Below are 23053 nucleotides of genomic sequence, written 5' to 3' on the forward strand. Positions count from 1 at the left end.
GGGAGACGGGGTAGGGGGGGATGGCAGGTCCAGAGGAGGGAGATGGGGTAGGGGGAGATGGCAGATCCAGAGGAGGGAGACGGGGTAGGGGGAGATGGCAGGTCCAGAGGAGGGAGCAAGAGAGCCCAGGCACAAACCACGACCGTTATGTTAGTTTTGATAATTCAATTTAGAGAAACGTTAAGTAAGAGTGAATTATTGGGCTTCCAGTAAGCATTAACCAGAAATCTTTCAGAGTTTTTATATTAGCCATCTATCAACATGATCATTTACAGTAACATTGAAATCTCCTCCCGACATAATCTTCATACCCTTCATAAAGTTTCAAACAATTCCTTGTTTTTCTTAGCATTGTTAGCACCACAAACATTGCCAGTTAGAAAAACCTAGATTATTGTAAGAAAGAACCATGAGAATGCAGAGTCCATGCGGGTCAGCTTGAGGGAGGATGATCTTCCCACAGAATCTGTGTGTTTCTGATGAGTGCTGATTTCCAGGCAACATCCACAAGTCCTCCCCCCACTGTGATTATAATCTTCATCAACTGAATTATTTTCCCTTTTATTGCATAAAGGAATAATGTGTTTACATATATTGTCCAGGGCTTTCTTTAAACAGAATGACTCTCACTGTAACCTGAGAGCTGTTGTGTAGAAAGCAGAACTTATCCTTCTAGCTGAATCAGTTAGTGTTTCTCCTTGTTACCCACAAAGGCTCTCTCTTTCAGGTTTTTCACAATCCTCTGGAGTAAGATCCTCCTTGAAGCAGAGATGTCTTTGCTTCAGGTAATTCGGTGCTTGGACGTCTTCCAGACCATGTCAGAAAAATGTCTCATTGAGAACTGAAGGCTGACATTGAAGACTTGTGCTTTGGTTGGGTGTTTTTCTGCCAAGCCTGTGAATAGAAAAAAGTCAATCCCACATACTTCTCTTTATAGCCCAGAGCTATGTTTTGACATATCGCTCACCTTCACTCTCACCTCCTCTTCTTTTACAGGCAGATCGAGTAGACACAGATCCCTCCTCTTTTTTTTTTGAAGCGCACCACCTCCAAAACTTTGCTTTCCAAAAGCTGGACCTTTTCTTTGTCTTTGTATTCTAGCTTTTATGTCTTGCATGTCTGCGGAGAGAAAGTTCATTGAAGATTTGAGCCCCATAACAGACTACAATGTTGTCTGCTGTTGCTTGTTCCTTTTTCCTTTTTTTTTTTGATAAAGGCAATTTTGTAGGAGTAACAAGTGGGTGGCCTTCACTTTTCATTTTAGCTTTGGTATGTAATATTACTGCAATTCAGCAGATTATGTCTCTGATGTGCTTCTTTGAGTGCTTCTTTGAGCCGCCATCTTGGCCTCGACTTTCTCATTACCCAGAGTAACTCACGTTCTCGGAGTACTGAGCACATGCAGAGCCCTCAAACTGTTGTTATATAGAATTTTTCCTCTGCAGGAACAATCGTGTATATAGTGATATTTACATTTGTGTAAAAGTGGTTCATGTAAGGGGCGCCTCAGTGGCTCACCTGGTAGAGAGTGTACCATTAGGACTGGGCTCGAATCTGACCCACGACCCCTTGCTGCACCCCCCCCCAAACCTTCCTGTCACTCTCTCTCACTGCTACTCTAATAAAGGCATAAAAAGCCCCCCAAAAAAATAACTTTAAAAAGTAGTACATGTGGTAATAATAACAACAATACATTTTTATAGAAGTAATTTACTTTTGTTGTGTAAGAAAGCATGTTAATACAATTAATACAGGCACCAATAACTGATTGAAATATACACAAAAAGAAAAATACATATGAAAAGACAATCTTAAAAACCCTTCAAAATTGTGCCTGGGGAGTAGCTGTTCTTTAAATTCTAAGTCTGATGGGCTGTCTGCTATATCACAGAGGTAACAGCAAATATTCATCACCGCAAAAGCCATGTATGTTGTATAGAGATTCTTGTGTGTGACTCAGAGTGCTTTAAGCAATGACAGACGGTCTGAGTGGAGCTCCTCTTTTCACCGTGGCGTGGCGATGATCTGGTACCTGCGTGGCATATTGGCAAAGCTGCTATACTCTGGGATGAGGTTTATACTGTCCGGGCCCTCGGTGCAGGATACGGTGAAATGCTGCAGCAGCGACACTATGAAGATAAAAAGCTCCATACGAGCCAGAGACTCGCCGATGCAGGCTCTCTTTCCTGTGAAGAGACAGTCACAGACAAAACACTGTATCATAAAAAAAATCTTTTCTTGTGATTGTGAAGGGCAGTGAGTGAGAGCACAAGGTAACATGGTTGTTAACATGCTTGGCCAGCAAGTTAATAGCATGTTAACTGGTGATTTGTAAACTAATTATGGACTGTGTTTTACCTGCAGCAAATGGCAGGAATGCAGGATTTTTCTTAAAGTTGCCATTCTGGTCCAGGAAGTGCTGGGGGTTAAAGGACCAGGGAGTCGCCCATTGCTTTTCATCTTTCAGCACAGAGTGCAACAAGGGAAGGATCACTGTATCCTGTAGAGACAAGATGTCATGCATTTTTTTCTCCATTCAACATCATGTTAATCCATGCAACGCTGCGGGGTATAGACTCTGATGAATATGATATCTCAGAATCGAGAATACCTTGGGAATTGTGTAACCCCTGAAAGAGATGTCCTGGAGTGCGCAGTGAGGGACGCTGAAGGGGACGATGTCCAGAAAACGCTGCACCTCGTGGATGACGGCATCTGTGAAGGGAAGGGACTTCCTGTCCTCCATGTTAGGGCAACGGCCTCTTCCAATCACACTGTCAATCTCCTGCTGCATTTTCTCTAAACAAAGCAAAGCAAAAATGTACTCTCTGTGGTTATGAATGCTGTTAGAGCGGTTTATCTACAGGCTTACTCAGCTCTTGACCACACTGTATTTACAACTGGTAAAATAGGATGACTGTGTCTTCTGTCGGGGGACCTACCCTGTATGTCTGGGTATTTGATCAGCACACTGAGGGCATATCTGATGGTGGAGCTGGTGGTTTCTGTTCCTGCCAGGAACAGATTCATCACTGTTGACACCAAGTTGTCGTAGTGGAACTCAGTAGTGGCAACGTGCTTTTCCTGAGAGGACAAAGTGGTAATAGTGCTATAAGATGCACCGCAGAGCAAAGATTCAGATTATTAAAATGCAGTTCAAGCAGAAGGTCTCTTTTTTTTATTTTTTTTTATTGGATCATTTGAATAACTAAACAACAAAATCAGTCACAGCTACACCAAGAAAACAATTCTTAGTACCCAAGATTATATTAAGGAATTATTTTAATGTTTTTTGATGAAACCCTTCAGATGAAAGTGATATTGCTCACGTTGCCCAAACAAAACAAATGATCCTGAAGTTCTTTCCAACCTGATTCATTCGGATGAGGAAGCAGTCGATGAAGTCCCTCGGGGAGCTGGGGTCCAGTGTTTCATTGTGCTCTTGGATCTTCATCTCGATAAACCCCCTCACCTCCTCAATCTGGGCAAACACAATGTGCTGGTGGCCGGGGAGACGCTCCATTATCCAGGGAAAGATGTTGTACATCTGTGGGAGGGAAGCCGACAGCACGCTACAGCTTTGTCTCTCAGGAGATAATAATGTGAAAATGCGTTCAGGATGTTGAAATGCTGTATATGCATTTTGGGAAATTATCACTCTCTCTTAATATATCTTGAGGACACCATATGAAAAGCAGAATAAAAACATTGTATTTGGAGGACCATCAGCCGCTCACCTGACCCAGAGGGCTACTACCGAACTTTATAATCTCAGATAATATGTTGAGGAGGCGCAGGAACTGCTTGTCTTCATAACTGAAGCGTTGGCCAAATACCAGGCAGCAGATCACATTGGAGACTGTCCGGCTCAACAACAATGCTGGGTCAAATGGTGTAGCTGAGGAGGGGAAAGGTCTGTTAAAGGTACTAATCAAAAGAAAAAGGTGATATTGGAGAGTTTACAAAATTCACTGAGAGCATGTTTTTACCCAACATGCACATGTTTTTCTAACGCCAAAAGCAAGACGTGCAAACTCTCTCACTGGACATTTCAACAACCCGCTGTAATCTGTTTCAGAGCATCAATGGGGACCTGGGAGATGCATCTTTGAAAAGATGTTTGGTTTATTACAACTTGGGTTCTGCCTTTTAATCATTTAATTTAATAATTGACCTTTAATGGTCAATATTAAATGTTAAAACATCAATCAAATGTGTAAATTCACCGCCAGTGAGACAATTCAGCACACATGCTATTTGTTCAGCAGAATGCAGTTTAAAATGCCCTGTTTGTTATCTTTGTAAATCAAGGCTTTGACCGAAGCTTCAGTGTTTTAGCTGGTTATGTAACATACTCAGTGGTTACTTTGCACACAGTGCTATCAGGCAGAGATAAAGATTAAAGATCGCACAGAGGAAAATACACAGAGCAACCCAACAGAGCTTCTACACTCTTCTTTCAGTTGCTGACCAATTATCTCATGTATCACCTACTTATTTTGTGTATGTTCAGTGTATTTTGTTAAGGCTCCAATTTGCTGTCAATTTGTCCTCTGCAGACACAATAAGTTTTTTGGTTTTTTTTTTGGCTAGAGGTGTTTATGATTAAACTTTTATTTATTCTCAGTGTCACTTAGTCGTCAGATGTAAGAGTTAGGGCTGAAAGAACAAAGTAAACTCTGCTTGACAGGTTCTGCAGTAATCCTCTTTCACATCACCCCTGTGTGAAATACGTGCTCTTCACAAACAACAGCTGAACACACACCTTTGAATGTTCCTATACGATCCTTCATGTGTTCGCTCTCCTCCTGGATCCACTCCTCCATGCCTCTGCGTCCCATCCCAAAATCTCTCAGGGTTGTCAGTGTGAAACGTCGCAGCTGGCGCCAACGCTCCCCGTTACCGATCCCCAAACCTGACAAATGGAAGCGTGTGCTTGATGACCAACAGAGACATGAAATAAATAAATCACTGGTGCCTGGACAGAGATGACAGATTTGAAGTGTTACCATAGCCCTTGGTGGCTTTGAGCAGAAACGGCAGCGGCCCTCTGCCTGTGAGGTCATCTGCCTGGTCCACCAGAGCCTCCTTCACTGCATCATACCCAACCAGCACAACCGTCCGCTGCCAGCCCAGGTACACTGTCAGCACAGGACCATAGGTCTCACTGAACTAGAAACAGACGTCATTCTTTTTAGGGTAATAAACACTCTGATTCAGATTTCTGTTATTCAATGTGAACAATGCCAAAGAGAGTTCCTGCACTCACCTTGAGAAAGCTTTTAAAAGGTGCTTGTTTGTCCAGTTGTGGCAGGTTTCCTATGAGAGGAAGTGCAGTGGGTCCTGGAGGCAAACGATACTTTCGACTGTTTTTTACACTAAAAAGCCACAGTAGAGCCGAGATTAGCCCTGCCAATATCACTGTTGCAGTGAAGTCCATAACGCTCTGCTCGTGTCTCTTCACCTGTCACTCTGTGACTGTCTCTCGTATCCTGAATATTTGCCTTTATACGTGACAGGGGGCTGGCAGGAGTGCTGCATTAGGCCACAGGTGAACCATGTGACTCTCCTGTGTACCTTATTACACTTTCACCTGATTGTTGTTTTTCATCAGCTTAAAGCCAGTGTGAAGCGAGACGGACGAAGCGAATTGTTTCAACATTTGAACTGAATTACCCAGAAGGAGAAACTTGTCATGCTGACATTGTTTCCCAAATGAGAAATCACACACACACACAGACACACTCACACACACACACACACACACACACACACACACACACACAACACACACACACACACACACACAGACACAACTTCTCCCTACTGTCTCATTCATTGTTTACACTGCATAATTGCATTCTGAATACAAAGCAAGTAAAAAAACACTGTTCTGAAATCTAAAGGACCTTCCCTTTCTTGTCATGCCCTATAACTAATCAATCCAGTCTTTGTAACAAATTGGTGTCACTATTTCTTTTCAGGGAGAGAGAGCGTTGGCTGTATTGGTTGTATTACAAATGCAGAAGCGTGTGCACGTGCCTTGAGATGGACCTGATGAAGCCTTTCAGAGATGGAGAGAACTTCTCCTGGACAGGTAACACGGGCTGATAACTTAGTTTCCCTCTAATATCTTGTTTTTCTTTTTTTCTCTGCCTGCACCAGCTTTAAATAGTTATGTAATATATGTATATTTTGCCTGCACTGCTATCAGAGTGAGAGAGGGATAAATGCACTGTGCAAATCCAACAATGCTTTCAAAGCCTCTTCCTACGTATATATGAAATATATGGATTAACAACAACAGCTGAATTGAATGTATTTGTGGTCCATAATGCGTTCCCACCAATCCCATAACGTTTTCTACATTTGGTATTGTTGTTGTCTTCTCATCAGTCTCAGTCATGCTGAATTACTATCTCTCTGTTTCTCTAGTATCTGCATTATGTTTTGTTTATATTTAACGGGAAGTTGGCAGGAGCTGAACTGAGGTGTGAAATAGTAACGGTTATAATAACAGCATGTTTTTTTTTAAATTCTACATAAAATATATAAAAATATAAGTTCAGTATAAACTTTAAAAAAGCTCTTGAAGTTAAACTTTGTTAGACTTTGGTCTGGTTGGCAGTCATGCCAATATTGAGCAACAAGGCTTTGAGGTATTTTATAGTATTCATAATATGAAAAACTTGAGTGCTGTTTGTGGTTAAGAGAGAGAGAAAGAAAGAAAGAAAGAAAGAAAGAAAGAAAGAAAGAAAGAAAGAAAGAAAGAAAGAAAGAAAGAAAGAACGAAAGAAAGAAAGAAAGAAAGAAAGAAAGAAGGAAAGATTACTGGGCTTTTAAGCAGAAAGATTCACATTTGGAGGGGAAATCTTCTCCAGGATATCAATTATTTATTTTCATACAAGTGAAAAACAACAATTTCTTCTCAATTACAGTTTCATGATGACAGTCAGTTGAGTCCTTTTTATATTTGACAAAGGAAAACAGCAAGAAAGCATAATGTGATCATGCAGATATTCCACAACGCCTTCCTTGCCCTCAGTGGTTTGTGAGCAGGTGCTGGATGTTGATCTCAGCACATAAAGCTAATCCTGGTGCAAACACTGAGCACACACACAAACACATGTACACAAGTCCACATCCAGCCCATGAGCTTATTTTTGCTGTGAGACAAAATCTCAGATAAGCACACACGGCCATTCAGACTCATCATATCCCCCCTCGTCTGCAAATCTGCTCCTTCCCTCATCCCTCCTCTCCAAACGAGGGCCTGCTGTCTGCGCTGCTGCTGCTCCACGCCAGCCAACAAACAGCAGACGGATCTAGAGAGAAAGACTCGCGGTCATGGTGACAGCGGGATTTATTTAAGAGTTCACCTTTGGACTGTATTTCATGTACGATGCTGGTGTGTGCGGCTGTTTGATGATGTGGCGATTTCTGAAAGCAGGGCAAAAGGAATTCAAGCAAAGTGACATGGAGAGAATGTGGATGAGGAGAAAATATTCACAGAGATCAAGTTATTAAAAAAGTAGAAAATGAACACAGTGATGAGACAAACAGTTGAGAAACACTATTTATATCATTCTTAGACTAAAGTTTCCTCATAAATAACTGCATTGCTGTGTGGAATCATTATCCCTCAACCTCAAGCTGTCCTGTGGCATGGAAAGAGTGATACATCACAGACAGAGTGTTCAGAGGAGTCAGGATCATGAATGATTTACCTGAGGAGCATGGGCGTAAGGCCAAGAAGCACACCTTCATTAATTTATAAATTAGACATATAGATAGCCCAACGAGTGATTAATTAATAACAATGCCTTTATATTATAAAGGAATAGCAACACAGGGATCTTTATGAGAACAAAACGTCTTTGCAACAGTTTCTAGTCACAACTAAAAAGCAAATCCTCCACAGTCGAATGCATCAAAGTCGGAGTCTCCTTCAAAGTCGAAGCTGTTGAAGTGCGGGGAGTCGACGTCCTGGCTGCAGGCGTGGAAGGAGCCTCCTGCAGGGAGCTCCGAGAAGCCTCCTGTGCCGTGGGCGATCTCCGGGCCTCTGCTGGCAAGAGGAGAGGACGGGGAGCAGGAGCTGAGGTAGCCCAGAGCAGAGGAGGCCGCTGCCCCCCCCATCAGCAGGCACACCGCCCTCACTGCCCGTGCATCGCTGCTGTTGCCATGGCGAAGACAATCTGACACACGATGAGGGGGGGCCACAGAAACACTTCGTAGAGGCCGCCGGGGTCCACTGGCTGTAAAGTCATTTGAATAACAATATAAACAACATGCTGCAATATAGAATAAACTAATACATCCATATTTAGAGAAGAGTTGGATAGTTGTCATATTCCCTGTTTAATGTGTAGCTTGCAGTTTTGGAGATTTTTACGTGTTTGCTCTTTATTTATCTTCTAGACTGATGTTAATGCTAACGTTGACTATGTAGCAATAGCATAAACTTACAAATAGCTCCTTAAAGCAATATGATTTATTATAACATTGAGTCAGTTTGCTATAAACCTCCTTCTCTGCAGCTGTCTTTGCATTTTTCTTTTTGCTCCCTGTTTAAACTCAAAGCAACAGAGAGCTAAACTAAGAAAGAAATGGCTGGTGAGGCGTGACCGGCATTTTCCACACAGATATTTATCACAGCAGTTGGTCTGCAAGACTATTATGAAGATTAGACTTAAATTCATTAGATGGAAACAAACATGCTATGACTCCAGTGAGATGCTCATGTTGTCTGCTGGATGTGTTAGCAGAAAACTACTTGATAACATGTTAACCATAATAACGTGATGTCACCGACTTTATATCCAGATGTGTTTTTCCTGACTTTTTTTTTTTAGACTTCACGCTCATCATCTCACTACACTGAGGCCTTATGAAAAAACAAACAGGATTAACTGTGGTGCCTGCAGATATAACTGTGATCCGCACATCTCTAATCAGGGCACAGGGTTCTGCACAAGAGCCTGAAAATCGTTTACAATGTCTTCTAAGCCAATTTTCACAGCTGTGTTTATTTCTGATCAATGTTCTGATTTCCCATCCCCCCCTGGATCTTAGTCCCTCTGCCACCTAATTTAAAAAGTCCTGGACTCGCACCTGCTCTCAGGCATTGTACTACATTCTCAAATGCAGTTCAACTTGTGATTTGCACCACTGCTACGTAACTACGGACGACCTGATAGCGGACCTTGGTTTTGGCCTCTGTCTCTGAAGGAGCCTCCCCGTTCAGTGACCTGAGACAGAGGAGGAGTGGCCTCACCGACCCTGGGTGACCCGGGGTCTTTGTCGCTGGAGGAGTCGGGCAGGGGGTCTCTGTCGGTGATGCAGGGAGTGATGCTGCGCTGTCTCTGAAGAGTCAGGGGTGACATAACACCCTAGGCAGTGACACAAACACATCGCAGAGGTATGTAACTATGTAACAGTAACACAAAAGAATAATATATTCTGAAAACACACAAAGAAGTCCTTTAGTAACATATTCTTCACTGTTCCAGATATTATTAGACATATAAACATAGTACTAGATATTAGAGGTGAGGTGTTTAGATAAAGACATTAAACAGGACTGAATGAAACCATGGCACAACCAGACTGCCAAAACTGCTGACTCACCTCTCTTACTTTTCTGATCAAGTTCAGCCAAAGACTGAAAGATAAACATGACAGTTTAGTATGTGGGACAAAGGAGACCTAAATTCACCATGTGCAGTTAAACATCTGATATTGAGTTGGGCAAAGGGCATTTGTGATCCAGTGTGTGTGTTTGTATAAGAGAGAGAGAGACGCACTTGCAGTCATCGGGATTGTCTGTAAGCAACAGGAGGAACTTGTTCTGCGGCAGGATGAGGGCGAAGCAGCAGTCCCTCCTGCCCCCTGGAGGCAACTTGGGGAGGTCAAGGATTTCCCTCCCCTCTGCGATGGACTCGCAGTTGGTTTGTAGTGCTACCACCTGATCGGGAGGGGATTCTGCATCGCGGCACACCAGCAGGCTTCCCTCCATGGTCAGCACGAGGTACTTCTCCTTCCACTGTTTAAACATGAAGCCCCCTGCAGAAACACAAAGAACAGACAAAGGCATGTAGGTGGAGGTGGTCCTTTTATATTTTTGATGTAGTCAGGTAATAAATTATCTGAGGTGATTAATGGTAAAAGATAGAAGATAAAATGAGAGAGTGGAGAATCCCAAACTGAGAAAATATGGAGAGAAGAGTTTTTTATTAATACTACCAATGATCTTTGAAATTACTGCCAATTGTACAGCTGTCTGCATTTTGTCAGCACAGTGGAGAGTTTGTGACTGTTTCCCTCTTCACTTGTAGCCATTTGCTGTCATTCATTTTTGTTCAGCATGAAAAACAGCTGTCATTTTCACAACATTTTCCTGGTCCAGACCGCCTGTCGGCGTAAACATGAAGCCTGTCACCCTTTCTGTTCTATTAATATTTAATTCCCCTGTGTAGTTTCCCATTAATGCTGAGTCCTCCTTTAGATGTTTGTTTTTTCATGTTGTGCTTTGAACTGCACTCTATTGAAAAGTGTTTCTAATTCAGTATCATGTCCAACTCGTTAATATAATTGGATTGATATTACGATGAAATATTACAAATATACCAACATACAGAACAAAACAACAGCATCAACACAATGCAATTCAATACAACAGAAAAAACTACAGCCTTGAGAAATTACTTTTGAGAAAGATAAACACTTCTCTGTCAACAATAATACAAAACAGATGCATTGCGCAAATACAGTATTGTACATTACTGCATCTTTAAATGGCACTGACAAATCCATGTCCCTTCAGGAGAGCTCTCTTTAACAGAACACCATTGAAATTTAAAATTAGAGCTGTTCTAACCTTGGCACAATGTCAACAAGGACAAATAAGGCAAACAAGGGAAAAAATGCAATTGCATGTGGCCTGAAAATCACAGGAGAAATATAAACTAGAAATAGTCAGTAAGATGACAGCGCCCCGCGGCATAAATGTGTAAAAGTTACGAATAAATGATTATAACATGTAACTCTGCCTGTCCGTGCACCACTGTTAGTTACTCAACTTTAACCTTTAACCTTTCACCTGTAGAAACAAAAGGAAAAGCTTCTGTTTTTGGAACAAACTGAGTTTTTTCAGGACAGGACACACATGACAGCGCTAGACTGTCAAGTGTCCCAGACAGCCGTCCATTGTGTAATAACGATAATAGATGCAGAGCACATGTTGATGGACGGGGAATACTTGCTCTATTTCTCCATACAGAGGATTAAAGATGAACAGGTGGATTTTGTAAAAGAGAGAGAGAGAGGGAGAAAGAGAGAGAGAGAAAGAGAGAGAGAGAGAGAGAGAGATGTATAGGAGTTTAGATGGACTGCCTGTTCATGTACATGTACTTGGAAACACTAGATTTGACCCCACAAAGCATTACTGTAAAGGCATTTACTATCATTAGTTCTCACAGTTGAGAGAGAGAGAAAAGAAAAAAATTAATCTGATCTGCTGACATTGCTAGTAAACAGTAAACAGTGTCCTCTGCCTCAGTCCCCAGAGCCGGCATGACTCTACTATCAAATGAAATCGAGGGAGATATAAAACAGATGTAACATAAGCACAAAGACATGAAACATTGGCTGAGTCTGCAATCATAACTTGGCTTTGAAAATGAACATCTCATCATTCTGTAAAAACACATCTGGCAGCAATTATATCGCAGAGAGTGACTCTCAGACTGATGTCACTCATCTCAGAGTTGGATTGTCGACAGTATTCCTCTGCAGCCCTATGAGCTCTGCTGTTCACAGAGTAAATATTAAGACTTATTACTGTTTGGGGGAAAATATCACAAGCAAAAGCTCATCATTTGGTAAAATAAGTCTAAATAATTGGTTTTAATTCTGATTGTCAATAATTTCCAAAGGTTTTTTGCTTTTCTGAACAATTTGAATGGTCAAAACTCTCCACATACACTAAAGAATTACTAATGAGCTGCTGGACACCTGAATTACCCTTAGAGGACGAATAAAGTATCTATCTATCTATCTATCTATCTATGACATCAACTCTGCTCAACAGATTGTTGCACAGTATAAAACACACAAACAGCATGGCATACAGAGCTAATAGCACAGATTTGAAGTGCAGTCTGGAAACTGCAGGTGGATAAGTTAAGGAAACAGAACTGTGTGTCAGTGACCTCAAGCAAGTGCAAAGAAATCTACTAATCATCTTTGTTTATGTCAGTGCATTATTACAAAGATGATTAGTATGACCTTGGCCTCTGATTTATTCAGACAAATAGAGACACATCTGACATTTCTGTATGTGATGGCAGAGAACTGCATAGTGACGAGGGAATCAAAACAGGCCTACCATATTTCCTGAGGAAGCCTCGGTGAACGCCTGCTGTGCTCATGCCTGTGTCATCATAGCAATAGGAATTGAAATGAGAGGCAGAGCATCTGATGCAGAAAAATAGGGTAAGAGAGGGAGGGAGAGAGAGAGAGAGAGAGAGAGAGAGAGAGAGAGAGAGAATAATCCCCACTATTTAGGCCTTCCTTCCTTAAAGCTGTGCTGTTGTGAGTGGAATTGGAGCCTGGCCCCTGCTTATGTGCACAGAAACATCATATGAGTGTAAGAGGCCCAAATAATCATAACAGCGATGGATAAATCCCACCAGAAAGATCCTTTGATTTTCATCGTGGCCATCAGCAGATGTCATGTTGGCCGTTCCCATACTGCTTCCTCTCTCGGGAACACGCACAGATTTAAGCCTCTATTTGCGGTCCTGCACACAACATATGGGCGATTCATAATAGCTTATCATTAAACTGTCATCAAACCTGTTTCTCAGTGTATCGCTGTGCCCTTGGATGGCCTCCGAGCCAAGGCTTGGATCACCTCCCGCTCAAGCAGATTAAAACAGAGGGATTATTATTCTTGCACAGCTGGAAGCCTGTTGATGCAGTGCTGTGGATAGGCCCAACCAAGATTTCAATCTGCCCAGACCTGGGATACCTCCACAATCTTTCTCAAAGCAACAACCTCCAAGATATTATCTCTTTTTCAATGTCATATATCCATGGAGGATTAAACACCAGTCACTGTCCAATCAGAGCTCGCTTATCACAATTAGAATAACATTATATAACAGGATGGATCTCAGAGAGACACAGCGGTTTTCACTTTGTCCTCAATCCGGGAAGTCAAAGGTCATGCTAACCTCAGAGATCCCACCTCCAGCTAAACAAGGAGCTCAAATCTGGGACTTCAGGTTGAGTAATGCTGGTCTTTAGGCTACTGAGACAATGGTCCCAGCTGTATTCAGAGGCTGATAGCGGCTGATGACATTGTAATGCATTTACACTTTTATTCAGTAGAAATGATCCCTGATCAAGAAGAAGGAGCAAATCAAACGACACTGAAGACTTTCTATGTGTTAAAAGTCTCCATCTGCAATGACATGTGCAGGCAGATCCGGTCGCTTGACTCATTTGCCATCTGGGGTAGTTCATGCAAGACTATGGCCCTCACTGCCCTCCCCAGGTCACCAAGTCAAGTCAAGAAGACCAAGTCAAAAGTCAAAGCTCTTTGAGACAAGGGGAAATCATGAGTTTTCCATGTGCGTTGAATACTCGCCTTGAACTGAGCGTGTCATTACTGGTGGTACACACGGTTTAATGCGGGTGTGGTTTCACAACAAAACCATGTGCTGCTAAAATACATTAACAAGACATGTCAAACCCATCACCCACATTATGTTCAATCATAAGGACAAAATGTTTGTCAGTTTATCTGAGGATATGAATATACGCAGTGCTGGAGAGCAGTGAGCTACATGTAATTCAACTAGTAGATTAGCTACATTTTGCAGTAGCTTGCCGCTAGTTCAGCTTTATGTGCATGGTAGTTAAATTACTTTTTTGACATTTTTCTATGGTTAACAATAAAAACTACAACAATTTTATGCCATGAAAAGAAAGGAATGATTTTTTTGTTTTTCATTTTATCATTGCTTCTCTCTCTTCCATCCTGACTGCAGTGAAGTCATACCCAGGCAATGCATTTGTCAGGCAGCCACCACCACACACTCGACCTTTGTGTAGTGCATGTGCAAAAGCCAAGGGCAGGTGTTGCTCAGTGGTCGATCGACATCATCATCATGAATCTCAGCCTAAGGAAGAGTTACCATGGTTGGACTTAAACAGCAATTTTTTATGTATGGCCTGTGAAAAAGAAGGCACTTTTTGCAATGAACTGGCTTGTGACTTTTTGTGTTATATTTTCCTTATAATTTCATATCACATGTACACTGTCAATATGATTATTTTTACAAATGTTTCTAAGTAGCTTAAGTTAACTAAACTGGATTTCTTCCCATGTAAAGTAATTGATATAATTGAAGCTATGCTATATTCAAAGTAGCTTCCCCACCACTGAGTATTCGTGTGTGGTCCAACGATGGCTGGCTGTGTAGACAAAGCTTCCAGGTTCATGGTATTAGACGGACCCCACTCTCCAGTATGTGTTATAACATAACAATGAGTTAGTCCAGGCTAATTCAGATATAAGAAAAATGTCCTGGCAGAGGAACAAACCTTTCTAAAAACACGCTAACATCCCATAATGTTAGCTCTGTGCTCTGCACTCTATCACCATCCTGGCAAACAGGTCATCTGTTTGCTAGGATGGTGTGGTGACAGTGTGGGATATCTTAACAGGAAAGGCCGTCATGAAGTTTAAGGTCACGCCTGTTCAGCATGTTGGGCTCACTGCCATGTCATTGATGGACTGCAGCACAGTTTCCCAGGATGGGAAAGTGAGAATGTGGAACCTAAACAACTTCTTGTGACCGTGCCAAGGGAGGTGACAGGTATTGTCTACATAAACAATAGTATGTTTGGGTCAGGAAGGAAGTCAAAGATCACGTTGAACCTAGATATGGAAGGATATGAGTGGGGCTGTGTTGAAAAAAATAAATTCTTTGACTCAAATCGATCTTCATTTGAATAATAAAATATCAATCTTTTAATATCTTTTATAGTCTCCTGTGGATGTTTGAAGCTGCAGTTATGTGTGAGCCTTCTCACACAACAAGATCTGGTCGGGAATGCAGATATTGTTATCTGGGACGCCGACACTGCCGAGGTTCTCTACTGGCTTAATGCCAGTGAGAGCAAACATGGCAGATAAACATGCTCAAGGCCGGACTGAGAGTCAGGCTGTTCAGAAGAAGCCAACAAGTGTCATAGACACTGGGGAAATTCCTCTACATGAAAAATCTACAGCTCTGACAGAGAAAAGCACTGGTGTGAAGAGTTGACACTGCCACACCGCTGACTTCTGCAGATGGCTACATCTACACTTCATTAGGAAAGTTCAGGGCTGTGAATGATGAAGGTGCAGTCATTAGCACAATGTCAACTGATGTCAATCAACAGATACTATTGACAGGGGACAGTACCAGAAGGATTAGTCTGTGGGACATTCAGGGATTTAGGTTTAAAAACAAGTGGACAAAGGGCCATTTGAGGATATTAATGAGTGGCGTGTGTGTGTGTGTGTGTGTGTGTGTGTGTGTGTGTGTGTGTGTGTGTGTCACTGTGTCCACCTCCACTGCTGGGTTCCTGGCAAGCTCATCTTACAGAGATGGTGAGAGTTGTATGTGATCTCACTTGTAAAAACATAATCACTACAGGTTTGGACTGCAGCGTCCGTGTCTGGACAAACACAGGCTGCTGCAGAGGACTCAATGGGATGCTACACAACACTAGAATGCTGACCAGGATCGGGCAGGAAAACCACACACAGCAGAGATAACACTCCCTGGGTCTCCAATATCATCATCACCCACATCACAATATCTGACTTTACAGACCTCTGTGAAAGAATTAAAAAGGCAACCACAACACCTAAGATTATGCCAATACTAAGTGAAATATAAATGATAAAAAAATAAATAAATAAAAACAGTATTTTCTGCAAGTATTTAATTCATTTAACAGTTTCATTAACAGGAATGACTCAGTTGGCTGTTGGCCAGTGTTTTTGCAACACCGTACTGTTTGATGATTTGTCTAAATCACTTTAGACATCAAGGTGACTTTTCTTAGAAATAATGTCTGTACACTGTACAACCTCATCATGGTGTGTGATGCACCCAATACACCCATGCATGTGCAACAAAACAACAAAACAAAGTTTATATTTACTGTATGTATGTGTGCTATCATATGATCAACATGTGGATGTTCATAAATGTTTTCCTCTGAAACGCTCAATATACATAGAAAAATATATACATGTAGCATATATATTGTGCCTTATGAAATCGGCCATCTGGTGATCTGGCACAAGCAGAACAACCTGGAGCTCAATGCACTAAAGGCAGTGGAGATGATTGTGGACATCAGGAAGAGCCCAGTCCCACTGACGCTGTGGATTGTAGGTAAAAGAAGAAATTGAATGAATCGCTTTTACATGATCTATCACCGGAGGCAGGATCCTACTATGAAAGGTCGAGGGACTATCTAGATTAACATATGCTGCCCTGTCTTTGCATGTTGCACAACTGCATCGCACACGTAAAACCATACACGTGAAAAATATCTTTAAATTGCTGTAATATCTAACAAGGAGTATTCAGTTCCAAATACAGAATGGGGGCTTTGCATTTGTTACCAGCAGGGGGTAGTAGAGCCTCTGCAAACATTAAGCAGTCACATGTCCATTATAGTCCTTGTGATGTATCATCAGGTTGGGGGAAGCACTTTATCTTTGGCTGCATCCAGGCTGCAGAAAGAGGATGAAGAAGAAGAGAAAGGCTAACTCATTATTAGCACCCCCGGGTGGCCCTGTAGCTGGGAGAGCAGCAGGAAGGTGTTTCCCATGTGTTGCAGCCAATAAGCACTCTCCTTTGAAACGAACAGGTTGTTATGTTTTGCAGGCAGTGCAGCCCAACAAGGATGTTGGTGGTGTGTGCTGTGTTGGGACTGCACTGTGTCTGCCTTTGTGAAGGAACATAATAACTGGTATCCATGTAAGTCATTTTGCTGGTACAAGTGGCTTTGTGACTGGAAGCATGTGCTTTCATCTCTGTTAATCCACTAGCCTTATCTAAAAATCTCTAAATCTTTAAGTCTCGGTATTCGGCGAATCAGGTTTGCAGGATTTTGTTGTTGCTTAAACTTAAACACACCAAGTCCTGCAGCTGATGCCCAGCACCCCCAGACTCCAAACATTCACTCCTTCCAGGTCCATGCAGCCCCCAAACCTTGTGTTTTTGAGCAGAACACCCCTCTTTCTTGTACAGGACCCCCTCCGTGACCCTCCACCCTCCCTCCCCGCCATTCTCTTTCTGTGCTTCTATCTGGGAGCAGTGAGAGCACCATTGCTCAAGCTCCTATTGAAAAGAGTGCATATACAATGGGGTCTTTCTCAGTCCCTCTCTGTCTCCATTAAAGACCCTGGGAACACAACACTGTCCACAGAGCCACTCTTAAAGGGCCAGTGGGACCCAGGTTTTCGCAACCTGAGTCCCAGAACCTCCCATCGTTTTCATGGGGGGGAAAAAAAAGAAGAAGAAGAAAGAAAGAAATCTACGCAGCAAATCAATTATTCATGAATGGTATGTGAACTCTGTGGGGCCGTCTCATATGCAGGCAGAGAGCACCAGCATCATCCCTGTTCAAACACACACCTACCCTCAGACATTACAGTCTACAACAACACAATAAACCCCGCTCTGAAGCTCCTCTGTACATCTGATGGGAAAGAGGGACAGCAGCATTTGTTTAGGCTGCAGCTGATGATGCTTCAGTCTGTTATGGCTGAAACATGTTTCAAAAAAATTCCCAGACACTCTGATGACATAACCCTAGCGATGTGGAGTAGCAAAAAATACAAACACAATAGTCCGAGTATTTTTACTGTTGCTTTAATACATTTTTATTCTCTTGGCTGGCTGTCATTGTAAATAAGACATTGATATGCCTGGTTATAAATGAAGGATTAAACATTTAGCAGCAAGCTATTAAAAGTTACATTGTATTAGTAGAAGGCAGAAGTTTTTCCTTTCAAGAAGTCAAGGAACTATTTGATTTTCTTGATTTTTAATTAATTAATTTACATAAACAATGCAAATTAATTAACTATGGTGTTGATGGGGCTGTGTGATTTAGTTTAATTGACTCTGGGCATGATTTTGTTAACAAAAATACAAAAGCTGTGAAACAAATTATGCAAAAGATTTAAGACAAAAAGACGAAACACAGGCCCCCAGGCTGCCCTGCAGCATTAAACCAGTAGATAGGAAAACAAGTAACACTGACATTAATGTATCTAATGTGGGAATTCATTTAATAATCAAGCAAAGTAAGTAAATCACTTCTCTACTCTCTTACCACAGTGATACTCCATGTATCTATAAGAAAACAGACTCATTTATTCTCTGCCTGGACACAGTGTTGTCTACACGCAGCGCACAGGTCTGTGTTTGTCACGGACTGACAGTGTTTCAAGCGGGAAACGGATAATTTACTGGGCTATTTACAACTTCTGGAGACCCGTGCGTAATTAAAGAGCGAATGGGGGATTGTGTTAAGACAATCAGCATGCCGCAGGGTTTCTCATCCTCTGAGAAAAGGAGGGAGACTCAGGAGGAGGCGGAGGAGGAGGAGGAGGAGGAGGAGGAGGAGGAGGAGGGTGGAAAGAACTTGAGTTGAGGAATTTGAATCCTGTTTGAAGGGGGAGAGAGGGAGAAGAAAAAGCCAGGGGAATGTCTGAGTGAGTCTGAGGGAACCGGTGGGCAGGAGGGAGACTTTGGACGACAGGCTGCAGGAAACACTGGATTAAAAATACTCCCTCTGTTTCTAGAAATAGACTCGGCTTCGGACAACTTAATCAGCTGCTAAAAAGTCGCTGTGCGCTTTTCTCTGGTGACTAAAAGTTTGTCGGACAGCTCTCCGTGTTGGGATCAAACCAAAACAACAGCACAGGGGGAGAAAGCAACAAGACTTTTGAGCAGCGCAGACTTTTTTTTTTTCTTCTTCTTCACGGTCTGTCTCCTTTGAAAAAGGGAACTGAAACGATCGGATTCGGCTTGCTTTGGTCCCATCTGCGGATAATCACATTTTCAGTATCTGCCGGAGTCAAAGCAAAACTTTTTTTGTTTTCCTCTCCAGCGCTCAACTTGTGGATCTGTGAGCAGCTGAGATGCGGTGATGGAGTCCGGTGATATTTCCAAGATGACTGCTCTCCTCATGACGCTTATTTTCAGAGGTGATCTCATTTCAAGAAGAACCATGAGCGGGTTTAAATGGTCACTTTTACTCCTCGTCGTCATTTTCTCCGCTGTGAGGCCGGTAACCGCCGGGACACTGACAGGTAAGTTGAACTGGCACCGAAGCAGCAGCAGCTTTTTATCCAATCTCACTGTTGTTTGCCAACTCGAGTGCGAGGAAAACATCGTAATGAGCAATTAGCTCAGTCAGCTTTCTGCTCCTAGCTCATTAAAGCAATTTGCTCTGGAGTGGAGAGTGCAACCACAGCTGCAAGTGCCTCCAACATCTGGCCAGCATGAAGGAATTCATTACACTCGTAAAAAAAAAAAAAAAAAAAGGCTTTTTAAAACAAGGGTATCAAAGAAAACAAATAAAAGATCACTTTTATTGGTGCAGTCAGGCTCAGGATTTTAGTGCTTTGGATTCAAATTCTGCTGATGTGGAGTCAGTGACAGCAGGTAAATGGTGATGGAGGCCTGGTTTTATTCTGGAGAAATGTTTTTCTTCACTGGCATCCAAAGGTAGAGTAAGGAAGGATAAGGATCATGTTTTGAGATCAGGTGCAGCGGCACCCTTCTGCAGAATTTTCTACTCCTGCTGGGACCTCATCCAAACCAGGTATCCAGGCCAGGATTACCAAAACTGAGAGATGTTAGAGATGTATTCCAGACAGGGTAGCAGTGAGGGCTTAAATACACCCTGTTGGGAAGTGAGAGAAAATCATGAAACTTACCCAAAGCATATAGGAAGGCCATTTTACATCAGGGCCACAAGTCACCATTCAGAAGTCCTTATCTGTTTGAAAAATCTACTTAACTGTTGAATGTTTTGACTCCATTAGCTACTGCAGCCAGTGGATGAAAACATGGAGTCCCTACAGGGGCCTCCACCTGTCAGCATGTGTTTTGACCATTATAGTCAGGCTGTCTCTCTCGGAGCTCTACCTCTGCCCTCAGTAGATGTATGACCAGGAGGGACAGAGATTACTAGACACTGCTGTGATTTATAAGCTCAGACTGACGGTTTCAAAGGAGAATTTTTCCCGATGTCTCAGCTCCTATTTGGATGTAGGTATGGCAGGGGCCCAGGAGTGAGGGGATGTGAGGGATGAGGAGGGGTTCACGGGGCCGAATGCTTTGGTTTGTGAGTCAGAGCTGCTCTGACTCAGACTCCAGCCGTGGAATGATGGATGGGGTAAGGGGGCAAGAGTGGAGGAGAAAGAGTAGGGAGGGGAGGTGGCAAAATGTGTAGCGATGAATCCGAAGAATGGCATGAAAAGGAGGCTGAATGAGAGAAGGGCAAAAGGCGCGGCAGTGAATGGAGGGGTTGAATTATGTTGCGTTAAAAAGGCAGAAAGATAAAGGAGGGAGTGAGAAGGAGGATAAATGCTGGGACTGTGTTGGGTATTTTTGGTATGTGCATGTCCACTGACATTTAACATCTGAGCGTTTTCCACGAGAGACAGAGAGAGAGAGAGTAGGAGTTGAGGCAGGGTGGAAAAGAGACAGATAATGAAAAGCAAAAAGTGTGGGACCTCAAGCGAATTTAGGGGACAAAAGGGAGGAGATAAGCACAAATGAATCCGTGGAGACAGGCCACACGCACACAAACACACACACACACACTCACACACACACACACAAACTTACACACACACACACACATGGACACAGTTTGACCTAGCCTGCTCTGTCTCTCTACCTCTGCATTCTCATAAAAGGTTTACGAGCGTATTATTTTATGAATGCAGCACTAAGAGACACAGAAAGAAAGTAGGGCTGTTTTTGTTCAATATGGCACTGAAAAAAAAAAAAAACAAGTCAAGGCCACGCAGATTCTTGAAAAGGCTCAGCCAAGCTTAAAAATAAAGGGAGGAATGACTTTTAACGCCAAAAAGCACACAGAGACAGAGAGGCGGTGAAGCAGAGACTCTGCGGGCCCCTTCATTTATTGCACACTCCCAGTACAAGCTTTTTGAAAGCTGGGTTGTGTTTGTGTTTATGTGTGTGTATTACATGTCCATTTAAAAAATCAAGGGCATGTTCTACATAAGAGTAAAATAAGTGCTGCCAGTATGCGCGTCTTACTTTACAGATATGTTTTCAGTAGCTGAACGATGTGTGTTTACGTGAGATGGGTTGCAGTGGAGTCCTCTGGGGTCGCAGTGAAGGGGTCAAAGGTTGAAGGTTTGCCATGAAGTAGACTAGGAGGGCGGGTTGACAAGCTTGAGAAAATCTTTACAGGCATCAGTCAGTGAAACAAGTGTGATTTATTCTTGCCCTGAGATTCAACAGCTCAAACCAAGTTGGAACATTCTCAAATGATTTCATCTTTTATCTATTGTATCAAGTGAAGGAGTGATTACTCATGCCTTGCCTTGGCCAGCTTCATGGATGCTTCTCATTTTTATTTGATGCCATAGAAGAAAGAAAAGCGATCCATATGCCCATTGCATGTGTCCTTGCCAGCTTTGTGTTTTAACAAAGCTCAAGGGTGTGACCGTCCTCCTATCTTTCAAGCAGCATGCATGCCTTGCCCTCAGCATCATCAGGAAGGAATCATCCTCTCACGTCTGTTGAAAGTCTTGAAAGTAAGCAAAGCCAGAACCAGGCCAGAGAAGTTTATAATCATCATATTTATGATGATTCTCCTCGTGTCAGTTTTTTGGAAGTTGAGCAGATTCACAGACATCTTGGCAGACAACCTGCAGGCCTACTGCTGTTTGAGAGAAACCCTGAATATGCTGAGTGTTTGTGTTGAGCTCTCTGTGCTCTGCCGGAGCAGCCGTCCTCTAACAAGGACCCTTTTGTCCCAGTATCAGCTCTGTCCTTCTCAGGTCAACCCCTCTATCAGTGAGAGACACAAGATAACCAGACTCACCGAGAAGCCGGTGTAGTGTTGGAGAAACTCTGGCGTTACCTGCCGTTATCATATTTCAGCGACGGCAAAATCAAGTCCAGCGTAAATGAAGATGTTTATCAGAGCGAGCACACAGGCAAATGAAGCTTTTAGTGGTGAAACAATTAGTTGATTAATTGATATGTCAGCAATAATTAAGTGTTTAATCATTCATTAAACCAAACAGCGCTAGTTGCAGCAAGGTTTGCTTCTTTTCTGTGATTTGTATCAGTATAAATTGAATATCTTTGGGTTTTGGACTCTTGTTTATTATTCAATAATAATTATTAGCTAATTAGTATTTAATCATAATAACTGTGTAGTTAGATGAGTAATTTATCAAATAATTGCACTACTTTTATGTATTTACCTTTAGTGGGGTTACGTTTGCTGTGTTCACAAGAGCATTTTTGAATAATATTTTTTGTCTTTAAAGAGTCCTTTCTATTCTAAAAGAAAATCGTTTCTTATTTTTTACAAGGAAATAAGGAATACAGCATTTTTTTGATGGAGTTTTCTGGATGTGAAAAACTTTATTGTGTTGTAAACCAACCCCTACTCCTGCTCCTTCCCTCTCTTCATGAAAGATTTGGAGTTTGAGCGGAGTCCCGCCACTGTCATCTCCTCACTGGGAAAACCTGTTACGATGCACTGCTCCCTGAAGGGCACAGGGGGTGAGGAAGAGGACCCCCCTGATGTTCTCTGGCTGAGAGACGGCGTGCCGCTTCAGTACGCAGACACAAACCAGTTCCAAGTTCACACTGGCAGCAACAGTTGGACAATCATGAGCACGCTGAGGTAAGCAGCAGTTTAGTTTTGTCTGCTACACTTATTAGTTGCTTCGTTTACATTAGTTGATGCA

At 42.4% G+C, this 23053-nt stretch overlaps 3 protein-coding genes and 1 pseudogene across 3 annotated transcripts in view; 2 read left to right on the top strand and 2 right to left on the bottom strand.

The window, feature by feature from the left end:
- Positions 1-1692: 1692 nt before the first annotated feature.
- On the bottom strand, positions 1693-5493 carry LOC111662280 (cytochrome P450 2G1-like). Its single transcript, XM_023416088.2, has 9 exons — positions 5270-5493; positions 5010-5172; positions 4766-4915; positions 3738-3898; positions 3371-3547; positions 2943-3084; positions 2612-2799; positions 2359-2500; positions 1693-2186 (listed from the first exon to the last, which is right to left on the bottom strand). Exons 1-9 carry the CDS (start codon positions 5438-5440, stop codon positions 2005-2007), a joined length of 1476 nt encoding a protein of 491 aa, XP_023271856.1. The 5' UTR covers positions 5441-5493; the 3' UTR covers positions 1693-2004.
- A 1378-nt stretch (positions 5494-6871) lies between these two features.
- On the bottom strand, positions 6872-14430 carry LOC111662281 (uncharacterized). The gene is made up of 5 exons (XM_023416089.2): positions 12386-14430; positions 9804-10062; positions 9628-9661; positions 9203-9389; positions 6872-8255 (listed from the first exon to the last, which is right to left on the bottom strand). Exons 1-5 carry the CDS (start codon positions 12426-12428, stop codon positions 7900-7902), a joined length of 879 nt encoding a protein of 292 aa, XP_023271857.1. The 5' UTR covers positions 12429-14430; the 3' UTR covers positions 6872-7899.
- On the top strand, positions 13816-15051 carry LOC147818576 (uncharacterized; annotated as a pseudogene).
- Positions 15052-18753: 3702 nt separating this feature from the next.
- Positions 18754-23053, top strand: part of axl (AXL receptor tyrosine kinase) — a 28073-nt gene continuing 23773 nt past the window's right edge. Inside the window, exons 1-2 of the mRNA XM_023415996.2 lie at positions 18754-19396; positions 22779-22989. Of these exons, the coding sequence (XP_023271764.1) occupies positions 19234-19396; positions 22779-22989 (374 nt within the window). The 5' untranslated portion in view covers positions 18754-19233. The remainder of the gene's footprint in view (positions 19397-22778; positions 22990-23053) is intronic.

The sequence above is a fragment of the Seriola lalandi genome, unplaced genomic scaffold (genome assembly GCF_002814215.2).
Source record: "Seriola lalandi dorsalis isolate HSWRI2012SDOR001 ecotype SW California unplaced genomic scaffold, Sedor1 jcf7180002054560, whole genome shotgun sequence".
NCBI lineage: Eukaryota > Metazoa > Chordata > Actinopteri > Carangiformes > Carangidae > Seriola > Seriola lalandi.

Coding starts and splice junctions, on each gene's coding strand:
- LOC111662280 (XM_023416088.2), bottom strand. CDS start 5,440: ATGGACTTCACTGCAACAGTGATATTGGCAGGGCTAATCTCGGCTCTA. Junction 5,173..5,269: donor CTTTTAAAAGCTTTCTCAAG/GTGAGTGCAGGA, acceptor GTCTGTTTCTAG/TTCAGTGAGACCTATGGTCC. Junction 3,548..3,737: donor GTAGTAGCCCTCTGGGTCAG/GTGAGCGGCTGA, acceptor TCCCTCCCACAG/ATGTACAACATCTTTCCCTG.
- LOC111662281 (XM_023416089.2), bottom strand. CDS start 12,428: ATGAGCACAGCAGGCGTTCACCGAGGCTTCCTCAGGAAATATG. Junction 10,063..12,385: donor AGGCTTCCTCAGGAAATATG/GTAGGCCTGTTT, acceptor GTGTTTCTGCAG/GGGGCTTCATGTTTAAACAG. Junction 9,390..9,627: donor TGATCAGAAAAGTAAGAGAG/GTGAGTCAGCAG, acceptor GTCACTGCCTAG/GGTGTTATGTCACCCCTGAC.